This window comes from Amblyomma americanum, chromosome 8 (assembly GCF_052857255.1).
Source record: "Amblyomma americanum isolate KBUSLIRL-KWMA chromosome 8, ASM5285725v1, whole genome shotgun sequence".
Lineage (NCBI taxonomy): Eukaryota > Metazoa > Arthropoda > Arachnida > Ixodida > Ixodidae > Amblyomma > Amblyomma americanum.
Window position 1 is genome coordinate 87,427,218 of NC_135504.1, and position 25,557 is coordinate 87,452,774.

Consider the following 25,557-nt stretch of genomic DNA (forward strand, 5'->3'; position numbering starts at 1 on the left):
TCTCTTCGGGCAGTGAAGAACGTCGTAGTTCTAACGATGCCCAGAAATATCCGTGCACCGCCCTTTTTCTATTTCGGTTTCACTGAAATACCGCGAACAAAACCGTGCCTTCTGCTCTCGATAACCGACTTATATACTGCTGATGGTCATCAGTAAGACGAACATGAAATCGTTTGCATAGATTGGCTACTGACCCCGAGGTTGTGGTATATTGGTTGTCCTCCTTTGTCTTTGCGTCCATGCGACCAACGCACGTTTTCCTTTCGTTCGGGTGCCTTGTCATTGTGAAACTGGTCTATCAGGGCAAGCGCAGCTACAAAGAGTGCCAAATCCTTCAATGCATGAGCTTTTTTTTTGATAGCATGCGCGCTCTTCCACGCAGCCGTGGGATATAAACATTTACAGATTCCCGCTGTCGGGATAAGGCGCAGAGCTGCGGGAAAAGAATCTACAAATACGTAAGAGCTTTCCTCACAAATAGAACGGCTACAATAGTGCTCAGGGAAATAAGGTCCAAGAGCTTTCAAACACCTAATAAGGGAACGCCGCAAGGGTCAGTGATTTCACCCATACTCATTAACATAGCAATGGTTAAGCTCGCTAGACAGCTAGAAACCATACAAGGCATAACTCATGCAATGTATGCGGACGACATCACTGTGTGGATCACGGAGGGCTCACTCAGCGAAAAGGAAGCGAAACTGCAGGCTGCTGCAACGTGCGTAGAAAATTCTTTTAGAGACAGGGGCTTGGCTTGCTCGACGGAAAAATCAGAACTACTAAGGGTCTGGCGAGGTAAACTCAACAGATCCGCACCGGAAACAAAAGAAGTAAAACTAAATGTTTATCTAGAAGGGCAACTCATTCCGGAAAGAACAACCATCAGAGTATTAGAGATGTGGATTCAATCCAACCAAAGGTGCGCGCAGGCGCTGAGACTAATACAGAACTCGGCGACACAGGTCGCCTGCATGATACCCAGGGTCTCTAGGAAAACACACGGCATGCGGGAGAGCGACACGCTTAAGCTTGTAAAGAGCCTAGTGGTTAGCCGAATTACATACAGCATACCGTACTGCAACTGCAACAAACCAGAAATAAAGCTAGCGGTCACGATTCTTAGGAGAGCATACAAAACAGCGCTACACCTACCGCAATCAACCTCGACGGAGAAGCTAATGGCTCTAGGTCTGCATAACACCTTTGAGGAGCTAAGGGAGGCCCAACTCGTAGCTCAGCTCCAGAGGCTAAAAAATACCAAAACATGGACCGACCTGCTCAAAAGATGCGGCTACGAGGTTGCACTGTCAGAGATAAAAAGATCAAAACGAATACCCAATGAACTGCGGCAAACAATTAGAGTAGCACCAATTCTCAAAAATTTGGATCCGAACCTGCACAAAGAGCCACGAGCAGCTAGGGCACAGTATGTGCAGCAGAACCTAGCCAACAAAGAAAACATTACATACACGGATGTGGCTACATACGGAATAACTAGACTACATAACAGAAATAGAGCGGTTGCAACAACAATAGCCAGTGCAACTATCAGGGATGGCACGATTGAGGAGGCCGAAGAAGCTGCCATTGCCCTAGCGGCGGCAGAGGGCTACCGTGTTCAAAGGTCCTAATAATTCTAACAGACTCGCAAACAGCGTGCAGAAACTACATGAATGGCAAAATAGGAGCAACAGCATTCCACATCTTAAAGACAGACAAATTACCGCCGAAGGAAAAACAATTGCAACAAAAAATAATGTGGGTAACGGGACACACAGGCATCAAGGGGAATGCCGAGGCGGATAGGAGATCTCGAGAGCTTACAAACCGAGCCTCCAACCAAACCAGCCTCGAGTAGCTTGACGCGGAACCAGTGCCCTTAGCATACTGAGAAATTCTGAATTACTCTAAGGGGGTCCACGTTTATATATCCCCCACCACACAAAAATCTCCACCAGCAGGAAGCGGTCTATTGGAGACAACTACAAACGGGAACTTTCCCGAATCTAAACATACTAAGCAAGATCCACCCAGGGCTATATAGCAGCAAATGCCCGTGGTGCGAGGACAAAGTCACAATAATTCATATAACGTATTGTGAAAACAGGACAAATGCGGCTGCAATAAACAGAATCCCGAGAGCGGAGTAGTGGGATAGGATGCTTTTCAGCGAGGATCCGGCGGTCCAGGCAGGACTGGTCCGGAAAGCCTACCTGGTGGCACGACTCAGTGGGGCCCTGGACTAGGGGCTCCAACCCTGCCACAAGAGCCACAGACCACATCAAAAGATGTGAAGAGTGTCTCTACACCGAGACCTACCCATATATTTCTATGCTTAAAGTTATTACTACTAATTCCCCTTCTAAATTTCTTCCCTCACAGGTCTGGCCTGGCAGCTTCGCCACTGTGCCCTTTTTGTGCTGAACCTGAGACAATAGATCACTTCCTGCTCTTCTGCCGCCGCTTCTCTCATTTGAGGAAGCGTCTTTTGCAAATTCCATTTCATCATCTGGCCTTGCCTGTGTCCTCCGCGGTTGTTCTTTCCATTGGCGCTTCTATGCTTGGACGAAGCGACAGGAGTGTGCGCTCTGCTGTGCAACATTTTCTTCAAGGAAATGGCGCAGTATCATTCTCACATATCAGCGGACACCTGAACCGCGCCGTAAGGGATATGAAGACGACGCGGATCCTACTGCCGCCGAACTACGCAAATGTTCTATAAAAGTTTTTCACTCACTCAAGAAACGCAGTGACTCCCATTATAATTTCGTTTTCCCGCTCTCAGTCAGTACGACATTGAAACATTACAGGCATTGTATACTACTATGCACATTAAACCATTGTCCCGTCTTCGATCTCCAAGATAACAGGACCCCTGTCCTTCCCTCTTCCAAACTATCAGACTACATACTATTACCACTCCTTTTCCCGTCAAAACTTACCTGTATCCAGTAATTAACCGCCAGTGGCTTGGCCACTCCCCCGTAGTGGGTATGTGCCAGCAACGTCTGAGGCCTTCCGTCCTTCCTTCCTTCCTTCCTGCAGTGCCGGTTCTCTGCCGTCCGCATTTTAAAGCGTCTTCAGTCCGAGGCTGCTGCGGTGGATGCCCACCGAGGACCAGGCGGATCCACCCAGGGGACTAAGCCGGCGCCGCCCTTGTCTGAACCTCCGCAAGGACCGTTCACACAGGGCATCCAGGGTGGTGTGTGCCCAAAGGCGACGCAGATGCTCCCTGCCGCCACCAGCACCCACCAATGGCGCAGCCTTCTGCTCCACAAGCAACGGCCACGGTGATGCCACAGCAAGTCTCCCCAGCACACGCACCCGGGCTCCCTCCAGAAATGTGCCGGCCGCAGACATCTCCTCGAGGAGGTTCACTCACCTCCGGGCGAAAATCATCGGCACGTCCGCCAGGGAGTACGATGAAGAGTGGCAACGAGTGCTTGACAAAATGTTGTTTGAGGAACTCCGAGATGAGCTGGACCGGTGCAATCTTGAAGGCAGCCGACGCGCCGGCCATTAACCCACGCGGCGATGTTTCTGCTAGAACGAGTCTGCTTGGTATACGGAGTCGCACCTACCTGAGTCATCGTTTATGGATGGACGGGCCCAGTTAAGAGCACTGGGAAAAAGCATGATCAAGAAAGAACTCGGTGCCACGTGTCGCCAGGGTACAAGATAACCTGTCGCCGCCATGGTGAAGCTGTCTGCTTTCATTAAACGACAAATATTATAATTATTAAACAGTTTTCACCACCTTTCTGCATGTATTTTATGCGCTCCGCGTCAGCGTGCTTCTGTGCTCAGCGGTGGCATGTTGCGGTTTTACAAGGATAGTTGGTTAGTGCTTCTGCCGAGATCGTGATCTCATCGTTGCTGGCGTCACTGTCCATATTCTGCGTGGCACCGAAAAAAGATCGTAGCTAGGCAGTAACCACACGCAGCTGCTGTGAGGCACGCACCTGAGATGTCCTGCCCGAACCGCGCCGTAAGGAAAGGGATAAAGGAGGGAGTGAAGGAAAGAAAGAAAGAAAGAGGAATAATAATAATAATAATTGGTTTTTGGGGAAAGGAAATGGCGCAGTATCTGTCTCATATATCGTTGGACACCTGAACCGCGCCGTAAGGGAAGGGATAAAGGAGGGAGTGAAAGAAGAAAGGAAGATTAGGTGCCGTAGTGGAGGGCTCCGGAATAATTTCGACCACCTGGGGATCTTTAACGTGCACTGACATCGCACAGTACACGGGCGCCTTAGCGTTTTTCCTCCATAAAAACGCAGCCGCCGCGGTCGGGTTCGAACCCGGGAACTCCGGATCAGTAGTCGAGCGCCCTAACCACTGAGCCACCGCGGCGGGGAAAGAGGAAAATGAAAATTGGATTTTGATGAAAGGCGCGGCGCAGCAGCGGAACACCTGTGGCTCCACACTACCTATAGCTAATATTGAAGCTGACCTGGAATTCAGCGACTCTAAAACACCCATTCGAAATTTGGCGAGGGGCAGAAATCTCTCACAGCGTCACAGTTGCTAAGTCGGGCCACGGGGCGAGGGTCTACGGAGGCGGAAAATGTCTGGGTACCGGCACACTCTGGGAACCCTGGGAACGAGGCGGCTCACATGAATGCTCGATGTTTCGTCAGCCGAGCAGGTGAGCCGGACGGTTCGGGGAGGTCCGCGAGAGATGGGCTGGAGTCCTTTCACGACATAACCATTACAAACTTGAGCGGAAAATTTAACCGCCCTAGACAAGCAATTTGTGAAGACGCAGGAAAGCGTCTGACGAAGATTGCAGAGATCTTTCTATAACACATACGTGTTAAACAAAACCTACCCGGATGTTCAGCCGGAATGCAAATTGTGTCAGGAACTGGAAACCTATGACCACATATTATGGAGCTGTAGCATAGCGCCGCCACTGGCGGATATGCGTGATCCTTCTCTCGAGCAGTGGGAGGCAGTGTTGGCCAGCTCAGACCCGGTCGTCCAGACCAGGGCCGTGGAGGGGGCTACCCAGGTCGCCCTCAGCCATGGGTTGATGGCCATCTAGCACGGAATCGTCCGCATATGCGTTCTGACGAAAATAAAGTGTTTCCATGCATGTGGCTTTGTGCAACGATTGTTTAGCGACGCTTACCTTAAATGCGCCGCTGTATATATAGAGAAAATTAAAATGAAAATTGTTTTTTCTGGAGGGGGAGAAGGAAATGGCACAGTATCATCCTCACATATCGGCGGACACCTGAACCGCGCCGTAAGGGAAGGGATAAAGGAGGGGTGAAAGAAGGAAGAAAGAGGCGCCATAATGAAAGGCTCCAGAATAATTTCGACCACCTGGGGATCTTTAACATGCATTGACATCGCACAGCGCACGAGCGCCTTAACGTTTCGCCTCCATAGAGACGCAGCCGCCGCGATCGGGTTTGAATCAGGGAACTTGATCCAGATCAGTCCCCAAGGGCCCTAACCACTCAGCCACAGCGGCGGGTCAACTGGGAACACGACCAAATTACCTTCGTATCAAAGCCTGGCAAACCCCTCGCCTGGGAGATATCCGACCTATATCCCTAATCTCCTGCGCCGGAAAAGACGCGGGTTCGAACCTGGCCGCGTCTGTAATAATAATAATAATTGGTTTTTTGGGGAAAGGAAATGGCGCAGTATCTGTCTCATATATCGTTGGACACCTGAACCGCGCCGTAAGGGAAGGGATAAAGGAGGGAGTGAAAGAAGGAAGAAAGAGGTGCCGTAGTGGAGGGCTCCAGAATAATTTCGACCACCTGGGGATCTTTAACGTGCACTGACATCGCACAGCACACGGGCGCCTTAGCGTTTTGCCTCCATAAAAACGCAGCCGCCGCGGTCGGGTTCGAACCTGGGAACTCCGGATCAGTAGCCGAGCGCCGTATAACCACTGAGCCACCGCGGCGGGTATCGAATTTCGATGTAGGTGAAATGTTAGACGTCTACGTTCTGTGCGACGTCAGTGCACATTGAATAACCCCAGGTGGTCAAGATTCCGGAGCCCTTCGCTACGGCATCCCTCATAACTTGAGTCGCTTTGGGATGTTAAATATCTATAAACTGTAAACCGTAAACTGTTGGAGCATGTCGTCCTCAACATGCTGGGTTGATATACAGTCGACCAACGATTGTCCGCACACCATGCTCGGCTATCGGTTTTTTAGGAAAGGAAATAGCGCAATAACTCTCTCAGTTCTCGATGGACACCTGAACTGCGCCTTGAGGGGAGAGTGAAAAAGAGAAAGATGTGCTGTAGTGGAGAACTCCGGTGTATAAAAATTACGTATAAAAAATCATGAATAAAAATTACGTGTAAAAATTGTTATCTGCCTCGCTTCCCACCCGCCGCGGTGGCTCAGTGGTTAGGGCGCTCGACTACTGAGCCGGAGTTCCCACGTTCGAACCCGACCGCGGCGGCTGCGTTTTTATGGAGGAAAAACGCTAAGGCGCCCGTGTGCTGTGCGATGTCAGTGCACGTTAAAGATCCCCAGGTGGTGGAAATTATTCCGGAGCCCTCTACTACGGCACCTATTTCTTCCTTTCTTCTTTCAGTCCCTCCCTTATCCCTTCCCATACGGCGCGGTTCAGGTGTCCAACGATACTGCGCCATTTCCTTTCCCCCAAAACCAATTATTATTATTATTATGCCTCGCTTCCCTCCATAGTTAGCTCAGGTCGAGAAGAAAGAGCTCAGCGGGCAATTTCTTTTCTGCAGGATGCTGCTGAGAGCTCTGTATTCTCTGTGTGCGCTACTGCCCCTGCCAGACAGCCGTCTCCTTGGTGGATGGAGGAGTGTGAGAAAGCTTATTGCCTTAGAAAAGCGGCATGGAAAAGCCTTTTCTATAATCAGAGCCCAGCTAATTGGATAAATTATAAGTTCTACTCTGCATCTTTCAAAATAGCTGTTAAAAACTAAGGAGGATTATAATCAAAATTTAAACACATATCTCTCTAAACCTCAGAATAAGAAGGCGCTATATAGATTCATGGCGCAGAATAACAACCCTCCGGCCACCAACCGCATAAAATCAATGGTATTGTCTCCGCAGGAAGCTAAGCAACACCTTGAACATATCGCTCAGGGGCTGGCTTTACGTTTCCAAGTGCAGAAAACGGAACCTTTGCACACTCTCACCCTTAGCTTGGACTATCCCGAGGTGGACATGACGGAACTCCTTCTAATTGTTTCCTCGATGCAGTCTGCTGCCCCGGGATCTGATGGGGTTACTGTGGGCATGTTAAAGATTTTAGAGCTATACTTTCCAACTCACCTTCTGGATATTGTAAATGCGTCATTGGAAAACTCTTGGATTCCTTAAAGTTGGAAAATTGCGAAAATAATTTTACTTTTGAAATGCAGATAATAGATTTCATTTAGACAATATTCACCCGCCGCTGTTTCTCAGTGGTTAGGGCGCTCGAGTACTGATCCGGAGTTCCCAGGTTCGAACCCGACCGCGGCGGCCGCGTTTTTATGGAGGAAAAACGCTAAGGCGCCCGTGTGCTGTGTGATGTCATTGCACGTTAAAGATCCCCAGGTGGTCGAAATTATTCCAGAGCCCTCCACTACGGCACATCTTTCTTCCTTTCTCCTTTCACTCCCTCCTTCATCCCTTCCCTTACGGCGAGGTTCCGGTGTCCACCGATATATATGAGACAGATACTGCGCCATTTCCTTTCCCCCAAAACCAATTATTATTAATATTATTTAGACAATTAATATTCGGCAGATTGCTTTAACCTCAAATTTAGTAAAGCTAATAGAAAGAGTAGTACAGAGTCGTCTCACAGAGCATGTTCATCACGTTAACGGCCTCAGCTCCGCATTGGCTTTCGCCGTGGTTGTTCCATATGGTCCGCGCATGTGGATCTTGAGAGCCGAATACGACTATCAATGCGCAAGAGAGAAGTTGCGGCCTTGCTGACACTTGATGTTGCTAAAGCCTATGACAGCGTTGAACACACGGTCCTTATTAACAATCTTGCTCAGCTACATCCACCGCACTACATCTATGCTCATATTTGTGAATTTTTAAAACACGGATTTTTCTTCTGTAGAGACAGATCTTTCTGTTCTAGTACCTATATTAATCAAGAGGTGTGCCGCAAGGATCTGTTTCGTCTCCACTGCTTTTCAACATATTGGTTCGGGACATACCCATTCATCCAGACATTGCAGTTTATGCATACGCAGATGATATAGCTTTTTTTCGTATCAGCAAACGATATTCATGCACTATACGAGTGTTTGCAGGTATACCTGAATGCTATTGAAGTCTGGTTTAACCAAATTTATTTATCACTTAATGTCAGCAAATGTGGCGTGCTGGTATTTCCGCCCGACGCTCATTTGTACATCTCGCTAGTATACCGCTCCACTCCAATTCCGCTGGTGGAGTCGGTTATATACCTAGGCGTTATTTATGTTTAAAACATGGACTAGTGGTAGTGGTTTTATTAAAAATAATAGTAAAAAGGAAGAAAAAGATTTTTGCTAGCCCCGGCATCTGCCATCGATACTGAAGCATCTGAGCTGGGGCAGCGGAAATAAAGGATAGAAGCAGAATGGAGAAATGAAATGAAAGAGGTGAGGGGACAGGAAGAGAGGATAGGTGAGCGTTCTGTTCCAGATTGGCAGCGTTTCAATGCAATCACTGTCGGGCGCGTTCAAAATTCGATAGTGTCTGTTTCAGGAGATAGCGTTTCACTTTCAGTCAGTGGCGTTCCATTCTCAACCTCCGTCTCCGTCTTAATTGACATTGCATGCTCACCCCCGGCGCGGTGGCTCAGTGGTTAGAGCGCTCGGCTGCTGATCCGGAGTACCCGGCTTCGAACCCAACCGCAGCGCCAGCGTTTCGGTGGAGGCAATATTTACGTACATTGTAAGAGTTAACTATATAACCATCAATACATCCGCAGAACTCGCATTGGCAAGCCTAAATTTTAGTAGAGTGTAAATCTGGGTCAGTTGGTACACGTTCACGAACAAAAAACAGTAGAAAAACGAACACAGCGAAAACACGCACACACACGACGACTGGACGATTTGTTAGCTATTAAACGTTTTTGCTGTCGTCAAAAACGTTCCCCCATCTGTTTTTTATGGCAGTTATATGTGCTTGATGTGAGAGACGGAAACATAAAGAATGATTTTGATACATATAGGAAGAATGGACGAATACCCGCAATATGTCTCTATCAGTACCTTAAAGTTTCCTGTATTAAAAATTTCTGCCCAAGCATGTTGGACATGCGTCCCCATCACTTGCGGCGACAGCGAGACAACCAATACAGGGAACAGATCATATCGAGACGCCCGCGAACTTAGCCGTCTGCTCACTTTGCAGTGTAATGGGAACGGCCGCGGAGAACGGGATTCATCCAGCACCAGTCACTCCCCGCCACGCTACTATGAAACGCCTGAGACGTATTAGTCGTCTACACGGGCACACCAGTGCACTGAACTACTTAATGGCCTCTTTGGAACAGCCGCCGCTGTTCACAAACCGCGGTGATGGAAACGACTCATGCAACGGCCGTGGCAACAGCGTCGTACGCCTTCCATGCATCGGCGTCGCCGTCTTCCCAACCGGACGACGGGCGTTTCAGCCGTTATTTCATATTAAATGCACTTACACTCTTCTCCCTGACAGTGCATATAATGAAGGTCGTCTGTATTTAAGGAGCGACCTATAGAGGAGCAGGATTCAGTCGTAAAAATCTCGCACAATCTGAACCACTCAGCCCACGGAGCGGCGGAGCAACCCAGCGTCCAGGAAAAGGCCTGGCCAGAGGCTGCAGCGTCCGAAACACATATATTCCATCCCATTGCTATGTTTAAACACGAAGTTCTACAGACGCACACCGACGGGCAGCGTTTCTGGCGTCTCACTTGAACGCGGCGGTCCTCGACGCTAGGCCTATAGAGGCTAATAGCCTACCCGACCATGCGGGAAAGTGAGTCGCCACTATCTCTCACCGCTTTAAGCCGTTAGGCTTAACGAAAGCCTCGAACCCCCGTTAAAATAGCTCGCAGCTGAAGCACGCATTCCAGAATCAGGTCGCACACGAAAATGCAGGCTACATTTTCTTACCGGCCATAGACAAAGACAGACGCAGAGAGTTCATCGGCTAAAGTAGCAGAGAAGCACACCGAGCTCTGTAACGCAGCAGGCGAAAATGCAGGCTGCTGAATGGTTCCCAGACGCCCAAACCATACTTCCCCGGAGTAACCTCCTTTCGTTGCGGGTCCACCTTAATTGTTGATGGTATCATTTCCCATTACTATTGGACCCTGGAGTCCTCACCTTTTGCGATGTCGTGTCGATCCACAGCACTAACTGCTTCTGTGGAAAGCAGCTGCCGGTCTCATCTTTAGCCCCAGGTATACTCCACATTCAGTGTCTCTGGTAGCTTCCGGGAATCCCCTAAGCGCCTTTTTCAATGAAGGCTGGCATCGGGCCCCGGACAATGCGCGCTGGCCTCCTGGTTTGACATTGCAGACGCGTCTGGTTCAGCGGCTGTCGCACAGGTTGCATTGTGGGAAGGAAGACCACGTCAGCGAAGCACCGCGCGATCACGTGATTCCCTTGCTTCTTTTACTACGTCTCATGCTCTCTCTGGCGTCAGTCTTCGGTTCCACATCCTTGCTTCCCTTCTGGCTTTGAGGAAAGGAAACTGGCTTTGGAAACTGGCTTTGAGGAAAGGAATAATAACTGTCCCACATCTATCAGACACCCGAGCTACCCGAATCACGCCGTGAGTGAAGGGATGGAGGAGAGAGTTAAAGAAGGAAGAGAGAGAAAGAGGCGTCGTAGTGAAGCTCCACCCCTCATCCGCGGCGGCCACGTTCCGGTGGGTGCGAATCGCAGAACGCGCCCGTCTGCTGTGCGATGTCAGTGCACGTTAAAGATCCACGGGTGGTCCAAATTATTCCGAAGCCCTCCACTAAAGCACATCTTTCTCTTTTTCACTCCCACGTTCCTATCTCTCCTCAAGGGGCGGTTCAGGTATCCATCGAGAACTGAGAGAGTTATAGCGCCATTTCCTTTCCTCAAAACCGATAGCCGAGCATGGTGTGCGGACAGCCGTTGGTCGACCATGTATCGACTCAGCATGTTGAGGACAACATGCTCCAGCAGTTTACGGTTTATAGAGATTTAACGTCCCAAAGCGACTCAGGTCATAAGGGATGCCGTAGCAAATGGCTCCGGAATTGTGACAACCTGGGGTTATTCAACGTGCACTGAAATCGCACAGTACATGGGCCTCCAACATTTGACCTCCATGGAAATTCGACAGAGGCGGCCGGGATCGAACCCGCGTCTTTTCCGGCAATTACCTCAGAGGCCGCGTTGGCGCTCCGCGTTGAGAAATTTTGGAAAGGTCTAATCCTTCCAACATCCAGATCTTCTACGACGGGCAATGAGGCGGCCAACACAGCTGCTCGAGCTCTTCTCCTCCGAGCATCTGGCACGCAGCCTCTCTCTTACATAGTTGACAACCCCTCACCCTTACTAAGCTACGCAGAAATTACGGAGTACTATAAGATCACAAGAAGGGAATATCCTCTTCCTCACAAAACCCTAAGTAAATATGAAGAGCACATAATCAGGCGACTACAAACTAATACTCTGCCCAATCCTTACCTAATGAGTAAATGGTACCCAGAAACCTACAATTCGTCCTGCCCTTTCTGTGGAGCAGTTGGCACACTCTTTCACGCGGTTTGGGAATGTCAAAAAAAACCCAGACTTGGACAGCAATCCCGATCCGACTCATGAGCGCTGGGAGGCAACCCTTCATAGCCACAGCCCACTCGACCAGAAATTGCTGGTTGAGAGGGGCCGCATTATGATGGCGACCAATGGGTTCTCGTACTGAACCCACCGTTTTTGTGATCTGAATAAATTTTTCCTCCTCCTCCTCCGGCGCATCAGATTAGGGATATAGGTCGCATATCTCCCAGACTGAGGGGTTTGCCAGGCTCTGATACGAAATTATTTTTGGCATGTTCCCTGTTGACCCTCCATGGTGGCTCTGTGGTTAGGGCGCTCGGGCACTGACCAGGATCACGTTCTCGGATTCAAACTCTATCGCGGCGGCTGCGTTTTTATGGAGGCAAAACGCTTAGGTGCCCGTGTGCTGTGCGATGTCAGTGCACGTTAATGATCCCAAGGTGGTCAAAATTATTGTGGAGCCCTCCTCTACGGCACCTCTTCATTTTTTCACTCCCCTTTATCCCTTTCCTCACGGCGCGGTTTAGGTGTCCGCCGATATGAGACAGATACTGTGCCATTTCCTCCCCCCCCCCAAAAAAAAACATTTTTCATTTCATTTTTCTCTCTCTAGTCAGCGGCGCATTTCGGGTAAGCGTCGCTAGTCAATAGTTGCCCCGAACCACATGGATGGAAGAACTTCATTTTCGTCAGAACGCATGTGCGGACGATTCCGTGATAGATGACCATCAACCTATGGCTGACGGCGACCTGGGTGGCCCACTCCACGGCCCTGGTCCGGACGACCGGGTCTGAGCTCGCCAACACGGCCTGCCTCCCACTGCTCGAATGATCACGCTTAATATCCGCCGGTGGCGGCGCCATGCTACAGCTACATATGTTGTCATAGTCTTCCAGTTCCTGACAGCATTTGCATTTCGGCTGAACGTACGTGTAGATTTTGTTTAACACGTATAAGTTAAAGATCTCGTCTGCAATTTTCGCAAGACGCTTTCCAGCGCCTTCACCAATTGCTTGTCCGGGGGCGGGTAAATTCTCCGCTCAAGAATGTAATGGTTAGTAACGTTGTGAAAAGACAAAAAGCCCATTTCTCGTGGACCTCCCCGAAACGTCTGGCTCACCTGCTTGGCTGACGAAACCTAAAGCACTCATGTGAGCAGCACCGTTCCCAGGGTTCCCAGAGTGTGCCGGTACCCAGACAATTTCCACCTCCGTAGTCCCTGGCCCCGTGGCCCTATTTAGCAACCTTGACGCTGTGAGAGATATTTCTGCCCCTCGCCAAATTCCGAATGCCTGTTTTAGAGTCGCTGAAAATCAGGTCAGCTTTAGTATTAGCTATTGGTAGCGCCGAGCCACAGGTGTTCCGCCGCTGCGCCGCGCCTTTCATCAAAATCCAATTTTCACTTTCCTCTTTCTTCTTTCACTCCCTCGTTTATCCCTGTCTTTACGGCGCGGTTCTGGCAGGACATGTCAAGTGCGTGCCTCATCGTAGCTGCGTGTGGTTAGTGCCTAGCTACGATCTTTTTTCGGTGAAACGCTCTATATGGACAGTGACACAAGCAACCACGAGATCACAATCTCGGCAGAAGCACTATAACCAACTATCCTTGTAAAACCACAACATGCCACCGGTGAGCACAGAAGCACGCGGACGCGGAGCGCATAAAATACACGCAGAAAGGCGGTGAAAATTGTTTAAAAATAATAATTGCCGTTTATTGAAAGCAGACTGAGCTTCACCTTGGCGGCGACAGGTTATCTTGTACCCTGGCGACACGTGGCACCGAGTTCTTTCTTGATCATGCTTTTTCCCAGTGCTCTTAACTGGGCCCGTCCATCCATAAACGATGACTCAGGTAGGTGCGACTCCGTATACCAAGCAGACTAGTTCCAGCAGAAACATCGCCGCGTGGGTTAATGGCCGGCGCGTCGGCTAAGATTGCACTGGTCCAGCTCATCTCGGAGTTCCTCAAAGAACATTTTGTGAAACACTCGTTGCCACTCCTCATCGCGCTCCATGGCGGCCGTGCCGATGATTTTCCCCCGGAGGTGAGTGAACCTCCTCGAGGAGATGTCTGCGGCCGGCGTATTTTTGGAGGGAGCCCGGGTGCGTGTGCTGGGGAGACTTGCTGTGGCATCACCGTGGCCGTTGCTGGTGGAGCAGGAGGCTGCGCCATTGGTGCTGGTGGTGGCAGGGAGCAGCTGCGTCGCCGTTGGGCACACACCATCCTGGATGCCCTGTGGGAACGATCCTTGCGGAGGTGCAGACAAGGGCGGCGCCGGCTCAGTCCCCTGGGTGGATCCGCCTGGTCCTCGGTGGGCATCCACCGCAGCAGCCTCGGACTGAGGATGCTTTAAAACGCTCACGGCAGAGAACGGGCCCTGCAGGAAGGAAGGAAGGAAGGAAGGAAGGCCTCAGACGTTGCTGGCACATACCCACTACGGGGGAGTGGCGAAGACACAGGCGGTTAATTACTGGATACAGGAAAGTTTTGATGGAAAAAGGAGTGGTAATAGTATGCAGTCTGATAGTTTGGAAGAGGGAAGGACAACGTCCTGTTAACTTAGAGATCGAAGACGGGACAATGGTTTAATGTGCATAATAATCTACAATGCCTGTAATGTTTCAATGTCGTACTGACTGAGAGCGGGAAAAAGAAATTATAATGCGAGTCGCCGCGTTTCTTGAAAAAAAAATTTGAACAGCAGAGCGCACACTCCTGTCGCTTCGTTTTAGCAAAGAAGCGCCAATGGAAACAACAACCGCGGAGGACACAGGCAAGCCCCGTTGATGAAATGGAATTTGCAAAAGATGCTTCCTCAAATGAGAGAAGCGGCGGCACAACAGCAGGAAGTGATCTATTGTCTCAGGTTCGGCACAAGAAGGGCACAGTGGGGAAGCTGCCAGGCCAGACCTGTGAAGGAAGAAATTTAGAAGGGGAAGTAGTAGTAATAACTTTTATCATTGAAATATATGGGTGGGTCTCGGTGTAGAGACACTCTTCACATCTTTTGATGTGGTCTGTGGCTCTTGTGGCAGGGTTGGAGCCCCTAGTCCAGGGCCCCACTGAGTCTTGCCGCCAGGTAGGCTTTCCGGACCAGTCCTGCCTGGACCGCCGGATCCTCGCTGGAAAGCATCCTCTCCCACTACTCCGCTCTCGGGATTCTGTTTATTGCAGCCGCTTTTGTCCTCTTTTCACAATATGTTATATGAATTATTGTGGCTTTGTCCTCGCACCAGGGGCATTTGCTGCTATATAGTCCTGGGTGGATCTTGCTTAGTATGTTTAGATTCGGGAAAGTTCCCGTTTGTAGTTGTCTCCAATAGACCGCTTCCTGCTGGTGGAGATTTTTGTGTCGTGGGGGATATCTAATCCTGAACCCCCTTATAGTAATTCAGAATTTCTGAGTATGCTAAGGGTACTGGTTCTGCATCAGGCTGCTCGAGGCTGGTTTGGTAGGAGGCTAGGTTTGTAAGCTCTCGAGCTCTCCTATCTGCCTCGGCATTCCCTGCGATGCCTGTGTGTCCCGGTACCCACATTATTATGTGTTGCAATTGTTTTTCCTTCGGCGGTAATTTGGCTGTCTTTAGGATGTGGAGCGCTGTCCCCCTATTTTGCTATTCATGTAGTTTCTGCACGCTGTTTGCGAGTCTGTTAGAATTATTAGGAACCTTTGAGAACGGTAGCCCTCTGCCGTCGCTAGGGCAATGGCAGCCTCTTCGACCTCCTCAATCGTGCCATCCCTGATAGTTGCGCTGGCTATTTCTTTGAGCTCATGATTAATTGCCGTTGCAACCGCTCTATTTCTGTTATGTTGTCTAGTTCTTCCGTATGCAGCCGCATCCGTGTACGTACTGTTTTCTTTGTTGGCTAGGTTCTGTTGCACATACTGTGCCCTAGCTGCTCGTCGCTCTTTGTGCAGGTTCGGATCCATATTTTTGGGAATTGGTGCTGCTCTAATTGTTTGCCGGAGTTCACCGGGTATTCGTTTTGATCTTTTTATCTCTGACAGTGCAACCTCGTAGCCGCATCTTTTGAGCAGCTCGGTCCCAGTTTTGGTCTTTTTTAGCCTCTGGAGCTGAGCTACGAGTTGGGCCTCCCTTAGCTCCTCAAAGGTGTTATGCAGACCTAGAACCATTAGCTTCACCGTCGAGGTTGATTGCGGTAGGTGCAGCGCTGTTTTGTATGCTCTACTAAGTATCGTGTCCGCTAGCTTTATTTCTGCTTTGTTGCAGTTGTAGTACGGTATGCTGTATGTAATTCGGCTAACCACTAGGCTCTTTACAAGCTTATGCGTGTCGCTCTCCTGCATGCCGTGTGTTTTCCTAGAGACCCTGGTTATCATGCGGGCGACCTGTGTCGCCGAGTTGATACTCTGAATCGCTTCTGACGAAGGACCAGAGTGTTTGAACCTGACGTGTTTGAACCTCTAAAAGAATTTTCTACGCACGTTGCAGCAGCCTGCAGTTTCGCTTCCTTTTTGCTGAGTGAGCCCTCAGTGACCCACACAGTGATGTCGTCCGCATACATTGCATGCCTTATGCTTTGTATGGTTTCTAGCTGTCTAGCGAGCTTAACCATTGCTATGTTAATGAGTATGGGTGAAATCACTGACCCTTGCGGCGTTCCCTTATTTGGCGTTTGAAAGCTCTTGGACCTGATTTCCCCGAGCCCTATTGTAGCCGTTCTATTTGTGAGGAAAGCTCTTACGTATCCGTAGATTCTTTTCCCGCAGCTCTGCGCCTCATCACGACAGTGGGTATGTCTAAATGTTTATTTCCCACGGCTGCGCAGAAGAGCGTGCGTGCTATCAATAAAAAAGCTCATGCAGTGAAGGATTTGGCACTCTCTGTAGCTGCGCTTGCCCTGATAGACAAGTTTCACAATGACGCACCCGAACGAAAGGAAAACGTGAGTTGGTGGCATAGACGCAAAGACAAAGGAGGACAACCAATATCCCACAACCTCGGGGTCAGTAGCCAATCTATGCACACGATTTCATGTTCGTCGTACTGATGACCATCAGCAGTATATAATTCGGTTATCGAGAGCAGAAATCACGGTCTTGTTCGCGGTATTTCAGTGAAGCCGAAATAGAAAAAGGGCGGTGCACGGATATTTCTGGGCATCGTTAGAACTACGACGTTCTTCACTGCCCGAAGAGAACACACACAGCATAATTCCCTCCGCGATGCGAAAAGATAAATGTCGGAGTCTTTAAGAGGGAGATCAGCCTTAGGTACGCAAACCAGATTTTTAGTTGCGGGTTTTGCTGCAAGAGCTCTTATAGGGAGCCCGTCCCGGCGGATGCTTAATGTGCACGCCTACACAGTCGACATCCGCACACGTGACCGTCACGTGACTGCGCACGGTAGTAGCAAAGGTTTTGGCACAAAATATCCAGGTCTCAGACTTTACTGCTTTACTGTAGGCGTTCTAAAGGGACAGCCACCAAGAAGGCAACAGCTTTCGCCGAGTTCTGCACATTACGGCGCAGGGTTCAGCACTTCGAAATTTTAGTGCATGAATGCGTGTAACGATTACGTTTTCACCTAACCTTGTCAGCAAATGTTTTGCCGTCGGCCCGTACAAAAGGTACCGAGAAATTCACGAAATTGGTTAAACAAGAATTGCGCGCCCAAAATAATAATGAAAATTGAACAATAATTAAAAACTAATTAACAAGCATTGACTAATAAGTGGTAATCAGTTACAAATTTAGTAAGATTACTTGGCTGTCCATTTTAAATAATTACTTAGATGCCGTCTATGATTGGTTATATCCGTCATTAGAGACAACATAACTCGAAATGCATGCTATCGCATTTCGGCGTGAAAGAAGGCTTAAGCACACCTTAACCTTTTTTGCTTCAACTGCGATGTCATCGAAATCACGGCCAATCACGGCCACCCTTTTCCTCACCTGAGGCACCCTCATCTCTTCCGCCCGCAACCCGCGGAGAAGACAGGGCGGTTGGGAGGTGCGTCGGCGTCGCGGCTCACACCCACGTGACGAAGGCATTGCAGCTAGGAGCTGGCTGGGCTCCTGCTCGAGGCCCCTTCCAATGGCGCCGATATCAAGCAATGCATGAGCCTGATGGGAAACCGGAGCTGCCGCCTGCAATATGACACAGAGTAGCGGTCAGCCGCGGTAATGACAATACATGCAAGAATGTTCCCTGAACTGCCCCAGCCGGGGTCCTCTGTTTACAGTCTACTAGCAAAATTACTGCAGGCCCCACAGTTGCAGGGCGCTTCAGAAAGCGGGCTGTTACTTTGAATAAGGACACAACATGACATACGGAGCTGCGTTGTGTCCTTTATTCTGTATCCCTACTGTTGAACCGTAACCACGGAATAGAGAAAGCCACGCTCAAAGAAGGCAGCAAGTGGTGAAGACAGAACAACAACAATCACAAAACCACAGGCTGTACTTTAGATGTTATAATGACTGCGTGAATCAATGCGAGTGATATCACTGACAGTGAATGAGAAGCGCGAAGCATAAGCTACATGTGGCACGAGGTAGCTATGGCCAATGGTGTTCATGCGTGCCTGTTTAATAATTTCAACATAGCTGTATCGGACAACATTGTTCTATGATATTGTGCACATCCACGATGTTGTTGTACAACCATCGTACATCCGCCCGCCTAACTTTCTGCCGCGCCCTGCTACGCTTTCCTTCTCTTGGAATCCACTTCATTACCCTTATGGACCGGCCGTTACCTCTCCTCGCGCGCAACCACCGCGTTCACCCTATTCGCTGCAGCGCCAATGTCCCGCTATGCGGGGAGCATATAACTCTAAATCATACCACCTCAGCCTTCCGGCCCATTGCGTTCCGAATGTAGCTGTGAGCATGTCCTGCGGTCGCCAGGCGTGGTTGATCAGCTCGTCGCCAGGGCTGTGGTGGCCACCAGGGCCGTTGAGGCCCCGGACTAAGGGCTCCACTCCCAGACCGAAGTCCCCCACAACCTGACCAGTAAATACATTTTTCACCGCCACCACCAGGCAGTCGCATGCGGACGACGTGGCCGTCCTTGTGCCTGGATCCAACACAAAGGAGCTCGAGTGTTTGGCGGAAGATTCTCTCGGTCGAGTCGCAGCGTGGGCGAGGGATGTGAGAATCACCATCTCACGGGATAAGACAGTGTGTGCGCTCCCCCCCCCCCCCCCCCCCCCCCGCAGTGGGGAATGGAGCGCACCATGCCCGCAGTTCGCATTGACAGTGCCCGCCTGCCTTTCAGGCCCGCCTCCAAGGTGCTGGGCATCGTCTTTGACCACACTCTCTCGTTCATTCCCCATGTGGAAAGACTCAAGAAGCGTGCCGAGACGCTCTACGCCCGCCTTGCGACATTTCTACGGATTAACGGCTCACCGGCGCCTGCCCGCATGAGGGCGCTTTACCGCCCGGGTGCGCTCCCGACCCTCGCATACGCTTCACCCGTCTGGTGGACTGAGTGTCCTCATTCCGGTCTTTGAACTCGCCTCGCGTCTGTGCAGAGGTCCCCGCTGGTGGCGTTGGCGGGGGCCTATTCTACGACGAGCACGTGGGCGTTGCAGATCCTTGAGCACGCCCCTTCGTAAGCGATAGACCTCGACAGAATAAACGCGGAATTTCACCTCTTTTCCCATCACCGAGGCGTCGCTTTTGGGACAAGGTTAATCCGAGCTGTCGAGGTCCAACCGCCGTTTGATGTTGCCGCGCGGCATCCCTTGGAGGTCGTGGCTTTCTCGCACCGTCGGTTGGACGTGGATGGGGCGATGGCTGCGGCGTTGTCGCCGGCGCATTATGTGTACATTGATGGTGCATACACCTCTGTAGCTGCGGGCGCCACTTTTGTGGCGTCCGGATCGCGCGGAGTCCTCCGGGCGGCTGGCCGTTTTCGGGTCGACGGTGCATCGGGTCCGTAGCCCCCGGAGGTGGTGGCTTTTACGAAGGCGGTGGAGTACGTCCGTTCCCGAAGGGGAACGGCGCCGGTGCATTTATATACCGATTGTCTTCGCTCCTTTCGGCACCTGCTGCATACAACTGCGCGATTCGGCTGTGGATCACATAAAGGCCACACTTACATCAGTGGCGTCGCGCAGACCCCTCGCACTTTTCCATGTCCCTTGTCACGCCGGCATTCTCGGCAATGAGCTGGCGGATATCGTGGCCACTCGGGCTAGCCGTTCTCTCGCCTTCGGCGGGTGCTCCACTCGAAGGTCACCGTCTGGGCTTCTTTCTGCTCTATTGTCAGGGCTACGTGGGCGGTCTGGTGGCGTGAGAACAACCAGGGAACAGGAATTTTTCCTGGGTGCCCGATGTCCTTTCCATCCCAGACTGCTTTCCGACACTGCGCCCGACCGTGGCACTCATTACGTGCCACAGCCGTTTTCCGGCACACATGCACAGATTTAGACTTGCGCATTCGCCTTTGTGCCCTTGCGGGGCCCCCATTGGCGACGTTTATCATTATTTAACCAATTTTATCATTATCTCACAAATCATCCTCTAACCAATTACCTAAAGGTGCGTCAAGCATAGACAGAACATTTATTTAGCCTATGAGAAGGACTCAATTATCACTTACGAGTGACAAATTATATGCATGAATGAATGAATAAATGAATGAATGAATGAATGAAATGAGTGAATATGCCTCCAGACTCACCGGAACTGGAATGCAGCAACAGTGGAGAAGCTCCTCCTCCAGACAAAGTACATGGTGGCCTGCAGCGCCTCCCACACCTTGATGGCCTCCACAAACTGGACGGTGGACAACACTGCGTCCCTGCTGCACCCGGACGACTCGCTGACAGAGCTGGACATGTCCACCTTGCTGGCAATGTGGTGCTTTGCGTGCAATGTGGCCAGATGAGCGTAGTATGCGGTCGCTGGGGCACTCGCGCTTCTTGCACACCGGGCGTATGTGTGGCACAGGTGGTAGCTCAGCTTCTGCACGTCGTCCGCTGTAATGCTGGAGTCGTCCTACACGATATAATAGTACTATGGGTGGTGTGTTTATGCATATGTGCAGTGTATATACAGATAGACTGCCCTGTTAGCTATAGCAACCCGCTAAAGCGAACAGGTACAGACTATGATGTGCTAGTTGATGAAATAATCAAATTACAATTACACTTACTTGGCTGATAACAACACATTCTGCACGCTAAACTTATATAGCCCAAGTGATTACGGCACTGCAGGGTACAATGTGAATCTAATTTTACCGCAGTTCCTAGTACATTGCCTTAGACACAATTACAGGAAAATACACAAATGTGGTATGTATGTTCCCTGTACTTGACATATTTTGCTACACATATCCATAAGCTATCATAGTAAAGGAAATGAGCATCAGTTGTGCACTGTTACAAAACCAAGCCTTCATTCAGGAAGCATGTTTTGTTTTAAATTATATTTTCTTATTCAATATAAATGCATAATACCACCATTCCCGTCAAAAAACCATTGGAACATATTGATTAAACTGTGCAAGTGAAAGCCATTATGCTCCCAAAAATGCACAGAGGCTTCAAGCATAGACAGAACATTCTGCACGCTAATCTTATTTAGCCCAGGCACTGCAGGGTACAATGTGAATCTAATTTTGCCGCAGTTCTTAGTACATTGCCTTAGACAATTACAGGAAAGTACACAAAAGTAGTATGCTCCCTGTACATGACGTACTTTATTACACTAATCAATATGCTATCATAGTAAAAAAAATAAGCATCACTTGTGCACTCTGTTACAAACCAAAGCCTTCAGGAAGCATGTTTTGTTTTAAATTATATTTTCTTATACAAAATAAATGCATCATATCACCATCCCAGTTAAAAAAAGAAAAACATTACAAGCCATTATGCACCAAAAAATTGGACAGATGCTTCAAGCAGGCTGTCAGCAAACGCTTGCGCATTGAGTTCTAATGCACTTCTGCAGTTATACCCTGCATTTCACCGATGTTTTCTCGCAGTCCCCGGTTCCGTATGGCAAATGGAAGGTATAAAAGGAAACCGAAGGTGGAAGGCAGAGAAGGGGAGCAGGCAAAGGTGGTGAGGTGAAAGCACGTGTGCGTGTGCAAAGAGGGGTTCGTGAAAGGAGGCTCTTGCTGATTTCTGGTAGCATGATTCGGTGCAGCCACAGTTCCCTTGCAAAAATTTTTTTAGGCACTCTATAGACTGTTCATAAATTTCTGTCTATAAAGTCTATAGACTCTCCATAGACAATCCAACGACAAACATTTTATAGGCAATACAAACTCTATAGACAGCCTATATATAGTACAGGTTTATGGGTATACACTTTAAGTAGATTTTTGTCAATAGACTATGTATAAACAAAAAGGAATAGCTATAGGAAGGCAACAGAGTCTATAAGAAGTCTGCAGACTGTCTGTAGACAATTTTTGTAAGGGTTAGCAGCGGCGTGCTTCCGCCCTCCACTTGCGATCACTTTAATGATGATAAAAACTGCCAGTGGCTACAAGACACACTAGTCGCGCTGCAGGAAGGCAATGGATGCAGCCCAGGCTCATGTTCGGAACGCTGCGCGTATGCACATACAGATCGAGTAGACGACAAACGTTCTCGGGACGCTGCCCGCAAATGCGCTGTGCATTACGGGGCCCCAATGCATTACCAGCCAATTTCCGTCAGGCTATGAGGGACTCGTTAAGTTCCCCATAACATGAGCATAACCGTCATGTGTGACGTCGCTGCGTTAATCACTTCACAAACCAGCTAACGCATATTACTTACTGTACCCGCCGCAGTGACTCAGTGCCTTTGGCCGTCGGCTGCTGATCCCAAGGCCGCAGGATCCAATCTTGTCAGCCACAGCCGCATTGCGATGAAGGCCAAATACAAAACGGCCCGTGTTCTGTACGCAGTCAATGCAATGTTAATGATTCCCAGGTGACAAAAATTAATCCGGAGTTCTCGACTAGGGCGTCCCTCACTGTCGGTAGTGTGTCGCTTCGCGATGTTAAACCCCATAGTCTAGAACCCGAAAGACACAGGTTGGCTTCTGGCTGCGGCGGTCGCATTTCGTTGGAAGCGAAATTCTAGAGGCCCGGGTACCGTGCGATGTCGGTGCACGTTGAAGAACCACATGAGGTCAAAAATTCCGATGGCATTCACTACGCGTCCCTTATAGCCTGAGTCGCTCTGGGACGTTAAGCTCAAATAAACTAAAATTGTTTTTATGATATCACTGGCCATATCCTGTGGTTAAGCGATTGTAATTTTTTTTGCCTGTTAAAATGACTACGTTGCCATGGAAGGGGATGGGCAAATCACAGGCGCAACTCTGGTATCAGACCTCCTGTTCCTCCTCAACTGGGACACCCACCTTTCCCGCGCACGCAACCCGATGTGGTCACGGCGCTGTTGGGAAGTAGGACGGTGCCCCGGCTCGCACCCACGTAACGAAGGCACGGCAGGAGCTCTCTGTGCTGCTGCCCGAGGCCCCCTCCCTTGCCGTCGGCATCGAGCAATGCATGAGCCTGACGGGAGACCGAAGCAGCCTCCTGCAATATCACACAGAATAGCGGTCAACCACAGTAATTGACAATAGATGTTAGAGTATTCCCTAAACTGCCATGGCCACGTTCCCCTCTTTACACCCATTTGCCGAAATGTAGAGCACACCCTTAGAGTGCGCTTCAAAATGCGCTGTTATTTTGAGTCTGTTACTTTGAATACTTTATTGACTTCCCTCTCCCAGCAGGTGTCACTGTTACTCTTGTCTATTACTTAGATTTTAAGCGGGTAGAAGTAACCAAGCGATGGTTATCTGATTGGTAAAAGCGGTTGTACTGGTTTCTTAAAGTGAAGCTGAACCATTCGTCGCAAATTCTGAGAGATTCAAGTAATTGACTGTCTCATGCTTGTAAATGAAGCACACCAAGGGGCGCAGCGGCCCTTTCTCCGATATGCTCTTCGCGAGCCTGGCCGCTCGCTTACAAGCGTCGTAATTCCCCCGAGCATCTTCTGCGACGTCATTCCTCCATGCGAATGAAGCGAGCGTGAACCGCACATGGCGACTCCGGGGCTGGGAGCGAAACGTCAGTGCTCCCCGGAAGTGAAGTGAGCATATCTTACGACCAAAGGAAGCAACACTGAGGTGGCCCCGGATGCGTGTTGCGACGCCACCAGTCAAGGCATAGGTCGAGACACGAGCACCCATCCTCTGCGTACATTCGCCTAAAGCAGCGAGGTGAAATGCCGCACAGTGCGCGTCTGTGTCCCGGTCGATATTAGCTCTGCGCTTCCTGAAGTACGATTTCCAGCTTATTTTTATTCGTTTCAGACAAATAATAACCCCAGCTGTCGCTTACAATCACCGGTTTAGCCAATCAACGCGCACACAAACAATTTGCGACAGTATTCGTGACGTCACAGGTACGTCTATCATGACAACTGTTTGGTATAGACCGAAGTTAGATTTCCTGGCTTTTGCAGTATTAAAGTTCTTCTGCTCTGTATTTTGAAAAGCGGTTTTTGCCGGATAAAAGGAACTCTAAAGAATGCAATGTTATCGACTGAAAAATGTAAAAGAAAAAGCAGGTTGCCCTTTAAAAAACGCCACGAAGTTGAAATTTATCGGAAGCTCTCCAATTGCAGTACATCTCTAGCTCTCTCTTCCTTCTTTCATTCCCTACTTCTTCCTTTCCCTCATGGCGCGGTTGAGGTATCCACCGAACTTTGGATGTTGGCAGCCCTGAATATATGCATGTAGACCTGGAATATTTACCTTACTAGGCGCCGCGGTGGCTCAGTGGTTATGGCGATCGGCTGCTGACCCGAAAGATGCGGGCTCGATCCCGGCAGTGGCAGTTGAATTTCCATGAAGGCGAAATTCTGAAGGCCCGTGTACTGTGCGATGTCAGCGCACGTTAAAGAACCCCACATGGTCGAAATTTCCGGAGCCCTTCACTACGGCATCCCTCATAGCCCGAGTCGCTTTGGGATGTTAAACCCCCATAAACCCATTAACCAAACTTTCGCCTTAACAGGTAATGGCCTTAAATACACAAAGGGCAGGATAATCTTCAAGCTAGAGTGTAGCACGACTCAGAGTATTAGAAAGTACATACACTGATAGCCCATTCGTGCCAATGCGAGTCAAAAACCGAGCAAATTTGCCCTATCTGAGCATGGATTTCAATCTCTCTGATCGGCTGGTGCTCCAAGCGACATCGCTGCAGCTCAGACTTTTCCAGCACCTGAACGCATAACGTTGGTGAATAAGATTATTTTGTGCTGTCACGTATTGGTGTTGGGAGTCCAGGCAGTGAAGAAGACGGCCAAAAGCGATTCTAAAAGCAAACTTTACTGGGGCTGCACTGCGTCTTGTCACGACCCAGCTGGCGGCCCTGCGGCGGAATTTTCCCGCGACATTCCCCTTTACCTGGTTCCCAGCAAGAAGGACGCCTGGGAAAGCGACCGACAATGGACAGACGACGGGGGAAGAATAAAAGGACAGCACGTCAAGTAATTAACTGTGTCCGACCGCAGAGTTCTCGCCGCAGTTGAGGCCCGCGGCACCGCAGGGAACACAGGTGTTTTTGATGGACATGTTGCAGCTTGCATCGCAGTAAGAAATAGCGGCGGACTTGCGATTTCTTCTCGCTCATTTGCATGGGTTGTCTCTGCAATGAGTGACTCCGCTTGCTACGTGCTGTGCAACTTTTCCCACCTTGGAGAAATGGTCAAGGTGTGTGACGTCACGCAGGGAGTAGGCAGCATACCTTGGATGCCTCCTTTTTTTCTCTCCGCAACACGGTGACGGTGCGCAC

The 25,557-nt window shown here is 49.8% G+C and overlaps 1 protein-coding gene and 1 long non-coding RNA gene across 2 annotated transcripts in view; both read right to left on the reverse strand.

Moving 5' to 3' along the window:
• LOC144101980 (uncharacterized) overlaps positions 1–24,259 on the reverse strand; it is a 128,356-nt gene extending 104,097 nt beyond the window's left edge. Inside the window, exons 1-2 of the long non-coding RNA XR_013308129.1 lie at positions 23,109–24,259; positions 20,518–20,738 (exon numbers count right to left, since the gene is read on the reverse strand). This is a non-coding gene — a long non-coding RNA (uncharacterized LOC144101980). The remainder of the gene's footprint in view (positions 1–20,517; positions 20,739–23,108) is intronic.
• On the reverse strand, positions 13,478–20,507 carry LOC144101977 (uncharacterized). Its single transcript, XM_077635221.1, has 3 exons — positions 20,422–20,507; positions 17,685–17,879; positions 13,478–14,141 (listed from the first exon to the last, which is right to left on the reverse strand). The coding sequence occupies exons 2-3, from the start codon at positions 17,781–17,783 to the stop codon at positions 13,674–13,676; spliced, it is 567 nt and encodes a 188-aa protein (XP_077491347.1). The 5' UTR covers positions 17,784–17,879; positions 20,422–20,507; the 3' UTR covers positions 13,478–13,673.
• Positions 24,260–25,557: the final 1,298 nt, after the last annotated feature.